At 32.9% G+C, this 14,877-nt stretch overlaps 1 protein-coding gene across 8 annotated transcripts in view; it reads left to right on the top strand.

The window, feature by feature from the left end:
• The window catches only part of VPS54 (VPS54 subunit of GARP complex), a 77,998-nt gene that overhangs the window by 39,192 nt on the left and 23,929 nt on the right, over positions 1 to 14,877 (top strand). For all 8 annotated transcript variants that reach the window (XR_005366140.1, XM_038551424.1, XM_038551421.1 and 5 more), the window contains 5 exons: positions 3,807 to 3,933; positions 4,943 to 5,050; positions 7,160 to 7,215; positions 8,413 to 8,509; positions 11,799 to 12,139. Coding sequence is in view for 7 of the 8 variants with exons in the window: in XM_038551424.1 (XP_038407352.1) it covers positions 3,807 to 3,933; positions 4,943 to 5,050; positions 7,160 to 7,215; positions 8,413 to 8,509; positions 11,799 to 12,139 (729 nt within the window). In the remaining variant the exon portion in view is untranslated. The remainder of the gene's footprint in view (positions 1 to 3,806; positions 3,934 to 4,942; positions 5,051 to 7,159; positions 7,216 to 8,412; positions 8,510 to 11,798; positions 12,140 to 14,877) is intronic.

Genomic DNA, 14,877 nt, shown 5'->3' with positions numbered 1-14,877 from the left:
TAGCACCACCTGCAGCCCAGGGCGTGATCCTGGGGTCCCGGGATCGGATCCCACATCGGGCTCCCTGCATGGAGCCTGCTTCTCCCTCTGCCTGTCTCTGCCTCTCTCTCTGTGAGTCTCATGAATAAATAAACAAAATCTTAAAAAAAAAAAATCTTTTTGTTAGTAGCAATGGAGGGACTCTTTGGGATTAATTTGGTAACAGTGTTTCCATTTGAGAGCTCTTTGTCCAAGTTTTGCTTTTAGCTCCAATGTTCTTTCTAATGTTTTTAAAGGGAACTTTGATTCCCAAATCTTCCTGTAGTCTATTTGCTACAATTGGTAATCTCTAAGAGGAATGTGAATGTCCTTATTTGTGAATGATTCTTCTGTATAATATGAAGCTAATAGCATAGAATAGTGGCATTAAAAAAAATGCTTATGCATGTTTTCTTTTTTCTCATTCTTTCTATATTTTTTGACCATGATATTATTTTCTGTATAAACTGTTTTTGTGAATTCTGAACTCCCAGAACATTTTGTTTATATGCTCTAATGAAATTTTACAACATTCTATTATGTCTTACAGTCATTGGTGTTTTTTTTTTAATCCTTTGCTTATATTTTCTGTAAATTGGTAGTTAGACTTAAAATGCTTGATTAGAGTGAAGGTTTACTTTTTAGCAGGAACACCTAATAGGTAGTGGTGTGTATTTTAATTTTAGCCAAGAGACATATTTCTGGGGAAGGCAGATGGGGGAAAGGGATAATTGGTGATGGGCATTAAAGAGGGCACTTGATGTAATAAGCACAGTGCATTGTATGCAACTGATGAATCACTAAATTCTACCCTTGAAACTAATAAAATGCAAACACTTATTTTATCTCGGCAAAAAAAAAAAGAGATATCATTGTAACATTTCAGTAAGGCATTTATATTTAAGTAAAAGATCAGATTCCAAATCCAAAAAAAAAAAAAAAAGGCATATTATTTGGTTGTCTCTCCTTTTATGATATTAGCAGCCATTTGATGATCACTGCTTAGGTTTATCATCTCATTATGGGTTACAAATAATAATATTCTAGTTCTATACTTCCTTATTCATTTATTAATTGGAATATTTCTGTAAAGTGGTATTTCTCCATAGCAATTTGGTAACACTGAAGGACAATTCTTACAAGGAGAGGCAGGATAAATTCTACATGCCTTTTTCTTACTTAGCAGTTTTAAAAATGATGAATTGAAAATCTAGCATCTTCCAAAGGTAACTGATGATTTTTTTAAAATATATTTTTATAAACATGTGAATTTACATATACTTGAAGTATTTAGGTTTTTTGCTGTTTTTGTTTTTGTCAACGTTCAGATTGTTATGTCTTTTGTAGGAGCCTCCTTAAGTTCACTTAAGATATACTGTATATATAAATAGATACATTTCTATATTTTAAAGTCACTTGAAATAATTCCTCTTTGTATACATTTGCTGCTAACTTGATGTGCAATTAAATTAATTTTTTTAAAAGATTTTATTTATTTAAGATAGAGCACTACCATGAGTGAGGGGAGGGTCAGAGAGAGAAGCAGACTCTGCTGAGCAGGGAGACCAATGTGGGGCTCCATCCCAGGACCCTGGGATCATGACCTGAGGCAAAGGCAGATGCTTAATGGACTGAGCCACCCAGGCACCCTCAGGGTTGAAATTTTTAAATGCAATGTTGTGCTATAACATGTCTATGAGTAGTTACATGGTTCCAAAGTCAGATCTCTGAAACAAAGGATGTTCAAAGAAACTTAACTTCTCTCTGGTTCCTTCCTTCCTACCTACCCTATAAGTCACCATTTTTAGAAGTTTTAACTTATATTTATCCATCATCCATCCAGCCATCTCTCTATCTGTCCCTCATCTTAGATAAGCATTAGTATACTGTATTACTTTGCATTACCTTGCTATTGTCACTTTACAGTATACCCTGGAGATCACTTTACAGTGTGCCTTCTCAATGAGGGGATATCATCCTAAGGGAGCAAGAATTGGTTCTTTTAAGTGTGAAAAAAAATTGGATATTAATAATGGCTTGTGGCCCTCCAAAGGGCCAAGGTACATAAACAGATATACAGTATATCTGTGATATTAAGTGTACGTGCGGGGTGATTAGGAATAAAAATGTCTAAAAAGGATTCTTGCGGCAACAATGAAAAAAAAAAGTTGAGAAACTGCTCTGTAGCAATATATGTTAATTGGTAGTCCTCAATTCTTTTAACAGTACATTAGTGTCTATTATGATACAGTCAACTAACCCCCATAGGTCAACATTTGGGTGGTTTCTATTCCTTTGTAGTTTCAAACAGTGCTGCAATGAATGTATGTTCTTTTGTATTTTTATGAGTGTATCTTTGAGACAGATAGTGAGAAGTGAAATTCCTAGGTCAAAGGTTAATTACCTGTATACTTTTGCTAGACACTGCCAATACAAGTTTGTACTAGTGAATATGTTCAAAATTAGATTATTGTGAAATGTTGGTGCCATTTATGAGAATCTTCTTAGTCTTCTAATTAGCTGTAAGAAATATAATTTCATATTGTAAAATTTTCATATTGCAAATTTATACATTATTTCGCATCAGATGTTTTCAAATTTATCATTTCTTACCAAATGTTGTTACATAAAGAACAAGGGATTTAAAGGTCACATGTTTTATTTATTTATTTTTAGGTCACATGTTTTAAGCTAATTTCTAAAAATATGGGCTCTGGTTGGAGTATATATGTTTTTAAATGTTTTCTATTCAATAATTAAGACAAATTTTAAATTTAGACATTTAAATATACATGTTTTGAAAATGCACCAAAGAATAGAGCTTTAAAAATTTTTTATTATGTATAAACAAATTTCTCATTGGCCTATTTCACTTAATTTTTTAAATACTTTGGACTGACTGTATTACCCATTGTTTTTATGAAGCTATTAGACTGTATGGTAAAGATCCCTTAGTATATGAAGATAGTGATCCTAAGAGCCCCCCTGAACAGGGACTTAATGGGATCATGCTTTTTTTTTTTTTTTTTTAAATGGGATCATTCTTGTCCTTTGGATACTGCATGCTTTCTCTACGGAAAAGCTTCCAAATCCCATTAGTAGTATTTGCCTTTACCACCCTCACAACTTTGACCATCTGATTAGAGTTCTTCTTACTCCAAGCTTATGTAGGATCTGTAAATATTAGATTAAAAAGGAACCTTATATTTTATGAGAAAAAGTTCCAAGGATAGACTGTAGCTTAGTATTTTTATATTTCCAGTCTTGTGTCCTAATGACTTTTCAGGGTAATGACCTGAGGGGAATTGCCCAGTAACTCAGACTGTTCATAACAAATTGAATTGAGTCAGTCTGTCCCTATAGTCCTTCAGGTATTTAAATCCACCCCAGCAGGGCCATAGTAGGCACTTGTATTTATGGAATAAGTGAATGGCTGGGGAGCTGCTGACATTGCTATTCAGTAAATGGTCAATTAGGAAAGGATTTAGAATACCTGAATAGTTTGTCTGTGAGAAGCAGCAAAAAAGCAGTCATGAAATTTCTAGAATCATGTTTCCTATAATACATGTAAGTGTTTGGAGGCTAAGCATGTAAAGAAAAAAATAATTTGGGAGATGAGATGAAACTATCACAGTTATTTTTTTTGTTAAGTTAAAAGACTCCATTTTACTCAAGTATCACATTATTGCACAAATGCTGTCAGCTAGAAAAGTTTTGCCTACTAGTTTTCTTGATGAATGAATTGGGTTTTTAATGAATAAATGTTATGTTTTCCTCTTCCTTTGTAGGCATTTGGGATCACAACTTTGTGAATTAGAAAAACTGATAGATAAAATGATGATTGCAGAATTTTCTACTTATTCTCACAGTGACTTAAACAGACCACTGGAAGACGATTGTCAAATTTTAGAAGAGGTATGTGTTTTGTTTTGTTATTTTTTTGAGGTATATGTTTTGAACTGTGGATGAAAGTGATGTTGCTTAGTATTAATTCCTAACAGTCTTAGTTTAGAGCATATTCTTCTCAGATTATAGTCAGCAAAATTATCTTAAATTTCAAGCTCAGTCAGACTTCTATGAAGTCCTCTACTAACTGTGTGACTTTAGCAAGCACCATAATTGTTCATTATCCTGTGAAGTTAGAGAATAAAGTAATTTTATAGCTTAATTAGAAATTGGATTTAAAATGAGGTCATATATAGCTTACAAACAAAGTTTAAAATCTAGATATAGGATGAACTAACATATCCATATGTATCCATGTATTGGTGTATGTCTTTTATAAAAGTGATCATTATTATATAGTAACTTATCAGTCATATATAGTCACTGAACCCCTTATAATCATGTTTTATACATATGCATGTGCAGATACATCAAATCCATGCTTCTCTTATCTGCTAACTTTTCAGTGCTGCTTACTGCCAAGAACTAGTAAAGAATCCAGAAGCCCTGATAGCAGCCTAACTAAAGAGATGTTTATATTTGTTAGTAGTTAATCCCCCACAAATAGTCCAGGTCATCATTTCAGTCTTCTTGACCACTAACTAAAAAGTACGGGGCTCATGGAGTATTTATACATCATCGGGGTTTGAGAAGGATATTTTCTAGCTACTTAATGAAACTAGGCCAAAATGTGCTTATATTGTTTTGCCCCCAAACCAGCTTCATTTGATCCACTACAGTGAATTAAGATTGACCTGTATTAAAACAGTGACTCCAATAATCTGATGACAAGATTGCTATGGAAAGGTTTCAGGGTTTTGTTTTGTTTTGTTTTGTTTTTAGGCTTCTAGAAAATACCATTTGCAGGATAGGGATCTGAAGATTAAATAATAAAACCAATGATGTTAAAAATAGTTCTACTTCTGAGTGAGATTATTTCATATTTAAATTGTGAAATTTTGTACTTTTATTTTAATAGGAAAGGCTTGTATCTCTTGTATTTGGACTTTTAAAACAAAGAAAACTTAATTTTTTAGAAATCTATAGTGAAGAAATGATTATTACAGCAAAGAATATCATTAAACAGGTAATTATACATTTTTATTTGATATATTTTGGTCTAGAATCTTTTAAATAAGTTTATTTTTACATGATCCTAGTGATAATATAGGCAGTTATAATAGTAACATTTTCTCATTTAAAAACTAAAATATGGAAGTATAGAAGAAAAAAGTCTTACCAGCCAAAAGATTATCACTTTAAGAATATTTCTAAGTGTAAATTGTTACTGATGTTTTTCATTGTTGCTATCATACTGTATATATGGTTTTGAATTGTGTATATATATATTTCAATTAGAATCATAACATAAGCATTTTTTCATTTCAGCCTTCAGAAACATCATTTTTGATGGTTGTATAAAACTCCATCATTATATTATGCCTTCCTCCATGTTGAATATTTAAATTGTTTTCAGTTTGGTGTTATAGAACACTGTGACACACATCTTTGGTATAAAGTTTTGTTTGTTTTTCCTTAGTTATGACTGTTTTCTTATAGCTAATTCCTAGAAATTGAATTATTGGTCAGAGTGGAAAGTATTTTTAAATTATTTGAGAAAGCTGAATTGCTTTCTAAAAAGATTTTACCAAATACACCCTACCAGCAGTAGGTAAACATTTATTTCCTCTTATCCTCATCTCAAATGATAATTGTAAACTAAAATCTGTGTTTTTTCAGTCTTTCCTCATCTTTGTTTTGCCTTTTTACTCAGATGAATATCATTAATTAAACTTCAGTTTTTCTAAATATGAAAAAGCAATTTTAAATATATCTATTAGGCATAACTGATCATTGTCATTAGGTTGAATGTTTCTGAGTTTTTAATGTAAATAAAATAAGCAAAAAAGAAATTATAATCACCCCATCTTATATCTCTTTCAAACATTGAAACACTGTATTTTAAAATTGTTATAACCACTTTCAAAAATTGTTGACAGTAGCTACTAGCACTAACTATACACATATATTAAGACTAAACCATTCTTGGGATCCCTGGGTGGCTCAGCAGTTTAATGCTTGCCTTCACATCCAGGGCGTGATCCTGGAGACCTGGGATCAAGTCCCGCATAGGGCTCCTTGCATGGAGCCTGCTCCTCCCTCTGCCTGTGTCTCTGCCCCCACCCCATGAATGAATAAATTAAATCTTAAAAAAAAAAAAAAAAGACTCAGCAATTTTGCTTCTAGGTATTTACCTAACAGAAACGCATACATAAGTTCACCAAAGACAGCACCAAATATTATGCATGGTGTTACTATTGGTAATAAAAAACTCGAAAAGCCCAGATTCCTTTGTTTTTTTGAAAAACCCAAATTCTGTCATCAGAAAAGATCAATAGAATTGTGGTATATTTATACAATTGAGTACTAATGAGAATGAATAAATCACATGAAGCAGCATGGATGATTATCACATACATAATGTAGCCAAAGAAAATCGATATAAAGGGGTATATACATTGTATGATTACACCTTTGTAAAATTCAAACATAGAATTAATCTATGGTATTAGAAATCAAAGTAATATTATCTTTTGGGAGGAAGTAGTGACTAGGAGGGGAGCAAGAGGAGCTTACTGGCAGTGTTCAATTTCATGAGTTCTCATTACACAAGTGTACTCCTTTGTAAAAAATTATTGAGCTGTGAACATAATTTGTCTAATTTTTCTGTATGTAGGTTATACTTCTAAACAATTTTTAAAAAAACTCCTATGTCATAATTCCCAGGATTCTCCTGAGGGCTAAGCATCTTTTAAAAAAAAAACTATTGAGTATATTGCAAGAAAACATAACCCCCCAAATGAATTTCTTTTGAAATTTTTATATGGGGTTTTTACCTTGTTCCTAAGAATTATAGTTCTGTGTGTTGTTTGTTTGATGTATGTTTTTTGAATAGTTTTAAATAGTAGGGGATTTAAATTAATACAGTTCAAGCATACCCTGGAATAATTATTTAATAGGCTAAGGGTATAATCCTGCAGTTTTTTATACACCTTGAGGTATATGTAAAAGCCATAAGAGAAATCTAGTAAAATGATCTTCATAGTCACTGAGGTCATTTTTAATATACAAATGAACCATTTAGTACTTAAAATTTTAAAGACATTAATCAAATTTTTTTTCTTAAATTTTGCAGTGTGTGATTAATAAAGTATCACAAATAGAAGAAATTGACACAGATATTGTTATGAAGTAAGTATAAATATTAGGTTGGGGGTTATCAGTCAGGGAAAAGATGACACATTAAAATAATTTAAGGAGGATTTAGTTAAGGAATTATTTACTCAGGTTTGGGTAGAGTGTAGGAAAATCACAAGTGACAGCGCAGGACCTTTAAGGGACAAGGGATGAGAAAAATTAGTAGGATTCAGAAGGAGAACACTTAGTTGAAGAAAAAAAAAGACTAATAGTTGAAGTGATTGTCAGTGTGAGAGGCAATCATCTTGAGATAGCCTCTCAGGGAGGGAAATGGAGTTACCAGTACCTTTGCTCTTTCCAGTCTTTTTTTTAGGGCTCCTCATTGGCCAAGCCTAGCAGGTCAGCCTCTCAGGTTAGAAAGAGGATGGAAAGGACAATGTAGATACGGAGGAGGGAAATTGAAGATAATCCATTTTAGAGGAATCGCAGTATTAAGTTTAAATTATTTAGCTCTGTAATTAAAGCCTAGCTTCTAATTGGCTTTGAGAAATTTGAGTATGTGATTTTGAATTGCCTAACTGTAATTTTTTGTTTTCACCCCTGAAATTCCTGTTCGTTCATTTTGAGAAGATAAGTGATAGATTCTATGAATTTCTATTTCATATAGATCCCTAAACTTTATTAACTGGGCCAAGGTATAAATAGCAATATGGATAACTGTGAAACTTCTCCAGGCCAAACTCAAAGAATAAGAATAGAGGAGTTTTAATTTCCACATTGTTATCTAGCGAAAACTCTGTTTCAGAATTAGTTGAAGCAACTGTAACAATGCTGGTATCACTAGTAGTTGGAAAAATTAAGTTATTTAGATTCTGTTAAAAGCCCTATAGACATGGAGAGTCAGTTATTTATAATTTTCTTCCCTATGAAACTTTATCAACTTAAATAAATTCCTATGTCTTAAGTATAGAATCATCTTTTGAGAATAAATTCTAGGGGATCCCTGGGTGGCTCAGCGGTTTGGTGCCTGCCTTCGTCCCAGGGCATGATCCTGGAGTCCCCGGATTGAGTCCCGCCTCAGGCTCCTTGCCTCGAGCCTGGTTGTCCCTCTGCTGTGTCTCTGCCTCTCTCTCTCTCTGTCTCTCATGAATAAATGAATAAAATCTTAAAAATAAAAATAAAAATAAAAAATAAATTCTAGCTGCCCAAAGACAGTCATTGTTTTTGTTGAATTTTTTTTTTTTCCCTTAGGCTTGCAGATCAGATGAGAATGTTGAATTTTCCTCAGTGGTTTGATTTGCTAAAGGATATTTTCTCTAAGTTTACAATTTTCCTACAAAGAGTTAAGGTAAGCCTATGTGATTATCAGTTTGTCCAGAATATCCCTAAAAGTAAGTCTACTTTCTAGATGTATAACATACATACAGAAAAAAATTAGAAGAAAAACACAATTTATTTTTGTAATTTTTCTAAAGAAGCTTGGTTTCAAGTAAGATTTGAAGTGCTTCAGAGTACTTTGATACTCTAATTTTTAATGATTTGTTTTATATTAAAAATATAATGCTTGCTTTGCATTAAATATTATACAGTAATATTTCCTCTTGTGATTTTGTGATTCTTGAATCTCTCTGGATTATCTAGAGGTACAATATTATAAAACACTCAAAAATCTGTTCCAAACCACTTATTTTTTCTAGAAATAGTTGATGTTGCTATAATGGTATTTTTTAACATATAGTTCAAATTTAAATTGCTTTACTTACGTCCTTCATTTTAGGTTTTTATTTCACTTTTTAATCTGAAAGCCAGTCGAGGATTATACATTACATTTAATTATTCTCAGTAGTCAAATCACTTAATTTTAAGCCACTCAGTATAAGGAAAAGAACACATGCCACACAGCATTTTTCAGAAGAGAGGATGTCATAGACTAATACATTTTGGTTAGAATTACCAACATGACATAGCTGTGTTTTAATAAGACGGTCATTAGGAATTACTGAATGTAACAGGCTGTTTGTGAAATTTAACATTCTTTGGATTATCAGATGGCAGTATTGTGTTACATGTGTTAGTTAACATCCCTATCATCCCCCCCCCCCTTTTTTTTTTCCCTATCATCTCTTAAGTATCCTATTAAATGGTCTGGGGGACTTTGGTACTTATCTGTGACATGACTTTTCCTTATCAATATTGGAGTGATGTTAAGTCATGTATATCTGAGTGGGAAAGTTTTTTTAAAATGTGATTCACTTAATTTAGACTTCTGCCAAAATGTGGACCCCACCTATTGAGAGTGATAGAGAACAAAACTGTATCTGTGGATTGCTCAAACACTAGGCCATGTGTTCACTTTTTCTTGTATTCCCACCATGACTGTATCACATACTCTTCTGTTATTGCATGTCTGTGATGTATAGAACTCTTACACTGCAAATTATAGAATTGGCTAACATTTTGCCAGTAATTTTTAAATTTAAATATAATTGACATGCAGTATTATATTAGTTCCAGGTGTACATTATAATGATTCAACAATCCTATACATTACTCAGTGTTCACCATGATAAGTGTACCCTTAATCCCCCTCACCTTTTTCACCCACCCCCTACCCACCTTCCCTCTGGCAACCACCAGTTCTCTATATTTGAGAGTCTGGTTTTTTGTCTCTTTTGTTCTTTGTTTTGTTTTTTATATTCCATATATGAGTGAAATCATATGATATTTGCCTTTCTCTGACTGACTTCACTTAGCATTTTGCCCTCTAGATTCATCCATGTTGTTGCAAATGGCAAGATTCAATCTTTTATGGTTGACTAATATCTGTGTGTGTGCACGCACGTGTGCACTACATCTGCTTTATCCCATTCATTTATGGATGGTACTTCTATTGCTTCGTATCTTTTGCCAGTAATTTTTTAAATAGCTATTTCACTTTTAGGTTTTGTATCAGTTAAATTAAGCCAAATTTTTATTGATATATGTAGAGTATGGGAACAGTGATTTGTGATAGTTGTCATTTCTCATTTTTACCTTTAGACCCCATAAGCTAATACTTCTGTAAAACATCTCTGAAGATGATATATAATCTATAAATATGGTACTTTTTTCTTTGAAAAAAGTTTGTGATTCTGTAAGGGTATGATTTCAATGAAAAGTAGTGTTAATTGCAAGCTGTTCATTTTTAATTGAGAATTTTTAAATAATTACAAATTGGAAAGAACCCAGATGTCTAACAGTAGAGGAATGGTAAATTGTGCTTGATATATTCATTACTATGGACTATCATGCAGCTAGGATTTTCAATGTTGTAAAAAAAAAATGTGTATATTATAACATTAAGTAAAAAGGCAAAATATAGACCTATTTACATAGTATGAGCTCAGCTATTTTAAAAAGATTTATCTTTTTATCTTTGTGTAACAAAGAGTTTGTCTTTTTGGTAGTTATCTTTTGACAGTATAATTTGAATTTATTATTCTTTTTTTGTTTATTTTTCCTAAGTTTTCCACAAAGGGATGTATAACTTCTGTGATCAGGAAAGGTGGTTTTGGGGGCACCTGAGTGGCACAGTTGTTTGAGTGTCTGACTTTTGGTTTTGGCTCAGGTCATGATCTTGGGGTTGTGGGATTGAGCCCTGCATCAGGCTCCACGCTCAGTGTGGAGTCTGCTTGGGATTTTCTCTCTCTCTCTCTCTCTCTCTCCCCTCCTTCCCCCATACACTCTCTCCACCCTTCCCCCATACACTCTCTCCCTCTCTTCTCAAATAAATAAATCTTTAAAAAAGAGAAAGAAAAGATTGTTTATAAGTGTTTACTATATTACAAGAACAAACTATTTGAAGTTGTTATTTAATCTACCAGTATACAATGGTTCCAATATCTCCATGTTCTAACACCTGTTGTTTTTTTTTTTTTTTTTTTTATAATATCACCCTAATGGGTGTGAGGTGGTCTCTCATTTTAGTTTTGATTTGCATCTTCTTTACTGTTAAAGATTGCATTTATTTATTTGTGAGATACACCAAGAGAGAGGTAGAGACATAGGCAGAGGGAGAAGCAGGCTTTCTGTAGGAAACCTGATGCAGGACTATATCCCAGGACCCCAGGGTCATGCACCAAGCCAAAAGCAGAGCTCAGCCAGTGAGCCACCCAGGAATCCCTAATTTGCATTTTTCTAAAGATTAGTGATGTTAAACATCTTTTCATGTGCTAATCTTCCATTTGCATGTCTTCTTTGGAGAAATATTTTTTTTGCCCATTTTTTAATCAGATTTTTTTGTTAAGTTGTAAGAGTTCTTTATATATTCTGGCTATTTAACTCTATACCAGATATATGATAGGCAAGTTATGTTTTGTTTAGTGTAAGCTATTTCAACTATTTAATATGTATGCAATATATTTTAGGGAAATTTCAACTTACAAAATCACTTAAAATACAGAATTCTATTACTAAGCTTTCTCTTGTTTTTCACAGTCACCTTTACTGTGTGATAAAAAATTGGTAGAAATTCTAATATGCATGACATTGGTGCTCATTTATAAGATATTCAAAAGTAAATATGCAGAATGCACTTTTGGGAACTTTAGATATGTGTTATTTTAAATCCTTTAAAAATGTATCCTGTTTTCTTATAGGCAACGTTAAATATCATTCACAGTGTTGTTCTCTCAGTTCTCGACAAAAACCGAAGGACCAGAGAATTGGAAGAGATTTCACAACAGAAGAATGTTACAAAAGACAATTCACTGGACACAGAGGTGGCTTATTTAATCCATGAAGGCATGTTTATAAGTGATGCATTCAATGAGAGTGAATTAACACCTATAGCAATTGATACTACCTCTCAAAGAAATGCATCTCCAAATAGTGAGCCCTGCAGCAGTGATTCGGTATCCGAACCAGAATGTACTACTGATTCTTCATCCAGCAAAGAACAGACATCATCATCTGCTACTCCAGGAGGTGTGGATATTATGTGAGTATAGTGACTGCTGCGAACTTTACATGACTTTGAGTCATCTTATTAATGGTTTCAACAAGACAGGTTATTGCAAGAACCATATGAACTTCAGTATTGGAATTTAATTTAACAAAAATAAATTAACTTTATGAAACAGATATCTTTTTGAAAATGTATGGAATGTAAAGTAATTGAGAACTGCAGAATTTTAAGGCTGGAAAGGAACCATTTAATTAAATGCCTTATTTCAGAGAGTTTAGTCCACTTATTTAAAGTTACTAGTGGTAGAACTTGTCTTGGAAATCAGATAAGCATTACCTTGTTTATTTTTCTTTCTTCTACTATGATACCTTTGTATTTTGTGTATAGTGAAGATCTGTTCGATTGACCATTTTTTTGTCAAAGATGTGAATTTGCAAGTGGATTACACCATCTTTTCAAACCTGACTTTTTAAAACTTATTTCGAAATAATTTCAAATTTACAGAAAAGTTGCTGGAGTTGTACAAAAGAAGTCATATATCCTTTACCTTGATTTCTCATTTCTTAACAGTTTACTGCATTGCCTTCTCTCTCCCTTCCTCTTTCTTGCTCCCTTCTCTTCTTGTCTCTGTTAATACTTTCTTCTGAATCATTTGGCAAAAGATTGGAGACATGATGTACCATTATCTCCATATTCTTCAGTGTATATTTCCTAAAATACAAGAATACTTTCTTAAATAATTACCATATGCCAATTAGAATAAAAAAAACATTGATACATTATTACCATCTAACCAAATTTAAAATTCACCTGTTGTCCCAATAATCTTTTGTATAGAGCAAAGCAAAGCTAATAAAATCTTTCAGTTCCAAGAACACAGTTTGGATTTAGTTATTAAGAATAACAAGAATTTGGTATGTACTTTTTTTCATTTTTATAGAAGTCAGGTTATGTCCCAGGAGCTTATAAAGGTTACAGTTATAGCATAAAGTCAGCTATCATACTCCTATCCCCACCAAAAAGAAAACCCTGAACTACATATTAATACAAATATTTTTCTCTGTTCAGGCTAATATTTCACATTTATTGGTTACGGTGCAGTCTGAAACTATTACAAAAGGTATAAAAACCTCTGTAGCATAGAATTAGTTTCTTTGATACAACAGTTCAGAGGTAAGAGGTCCACAATCACGAAAGCAGCTCTGCCATCCTCGTTTTGTAGCTTCCATCTGTTTCTAAAGAGGCAGCTTCAGCTTTTATAATCAAATCTGAATTCCTAACAATAGGATGGAGAGGAGAAAGAGCTGGTACCTGCCTTTTTTGTTTTAACTTTTTAATTGGAGCATAATGCACATATAGGCCAATACATCGGTTATCCGTTTTCACCTCAAATATCACAAAGTGAATACACTGGAGTAATCATCATCAAAGTTAAGAGATGGAACATCACCAGCTCTCTAGAAACCCCTCTTGTGATTATGTTTTTACTCTTTACCAAAGGAATCCATGAAAAGTGGTTCTTTTTTCTTGCCTTTAAACTTTATATAAATGGAACCATAAATGAAATCATATTCTTTTATCTCAAATCTCTTTCACTCAGCATTATTATGTTTGTGATGTTCTTCTAAGTTTTTGCATATAACAGTAATTTAATTTGTGTGCAGAATATTTCACTTTCTGACTATACCACAATGTATTTATCCTACCATAAATTAAATTTGAGTTATTTCCATTTTGATTGTTGTGAACATTCTTTTAAGTGTCTTTGGTGCACATGTTATAAGCATTTCTGTTGAATATTCTATGAATAAGGTATGTGAATGGTCAATTTGCAATCCCATCAGCAATGTGAAAGAGCTCCTGTCACTACACATCTTCATTTAGTCTTGATAACTGTCAGTCTTTCACATGTTTGCCATTCTGGCGGATATGTTGCAGGTATATTAGTCTTAATTTTTATTTTCCTGATGATTGGTAAGAGATCGTTTTTCATATATTCATTGGCTGTTTGGATGTCCTCTTCTGTGAAGAACCAATTCAAGTTCTTTGCCCACTTCCCTATTGGTTTCTCTTTTACCTATTGATTTATGGGAGTTTTTTATGTAGTCTCAACACAATCCTTTTGTTGGTTGTCCAGATTATAAGAATCTTCTAGTCTTATTTGGGGTCTTTGATGAACAAAAGTTCCTAGTTTTAATGTAATCCTGTGATTCACTCTTTTCCTTTGTGGTTTTTGCTTTTTTTTTTCTTTGTCTTATTTTTTTTTTTTTTAAAGATTTTATTTATTTATTCACAAGAAACACAGAGAGAGAAAGAGGCAAAGACACAGGCAGAGGGAGAAGCAGGCTCCATGCAGGGAGCCTGACTTGACGTGGACTCCATCCCAGGTCTCCAGGATCACGCCCTGGGCTGAAGGCAGCGCTAAATCGCTGAGCCACCTGGGCTGCCCTTCTTTGTCTTATTTAATAAATCTTTCCAAATTATCCTAAGGCCCTGATCATATTCTCTTATGTTATCTTCTAGAAGCTTTGTTGCCACCCTCATCACATTTAGATGTGCAATCCATCTGGAATTTATTTTTGTGTATAGTAATATGAGTCTTTTTTCTGTTTTCCCATATGTTTATCTTTCTGAACTCATATTTATTACTTCCACATAAAGAGTCCAGTGCTATTTTGATACCAGCTCCCACAGAACTGTTCCTTAAGGACAGCCACCTATTGTGTCCCCTCATGTACCTAGCACTTAAACACAATAAATGTTCAGGAAAT

Source organism: Canis lupus, chromosome 10, assembly GCF_011100685.1.
Source record: "Canis lupus familiaris isolate Mischka breed German Shepherd chromosome 10, alternate assembly UU_Cfam_GSD_1.0, whole genome shotgun sequence".
Taxonomy (NCBI): Eukaryota; Metazoa; Chordata; class Mammalia; order Carnivora; family Canidae; genus Canis; species Canis lupus.
Note: the sequence above shows the minus strand (reverse complement) of the source record. Positions and strands in the feature narration are given on the sequence as shown.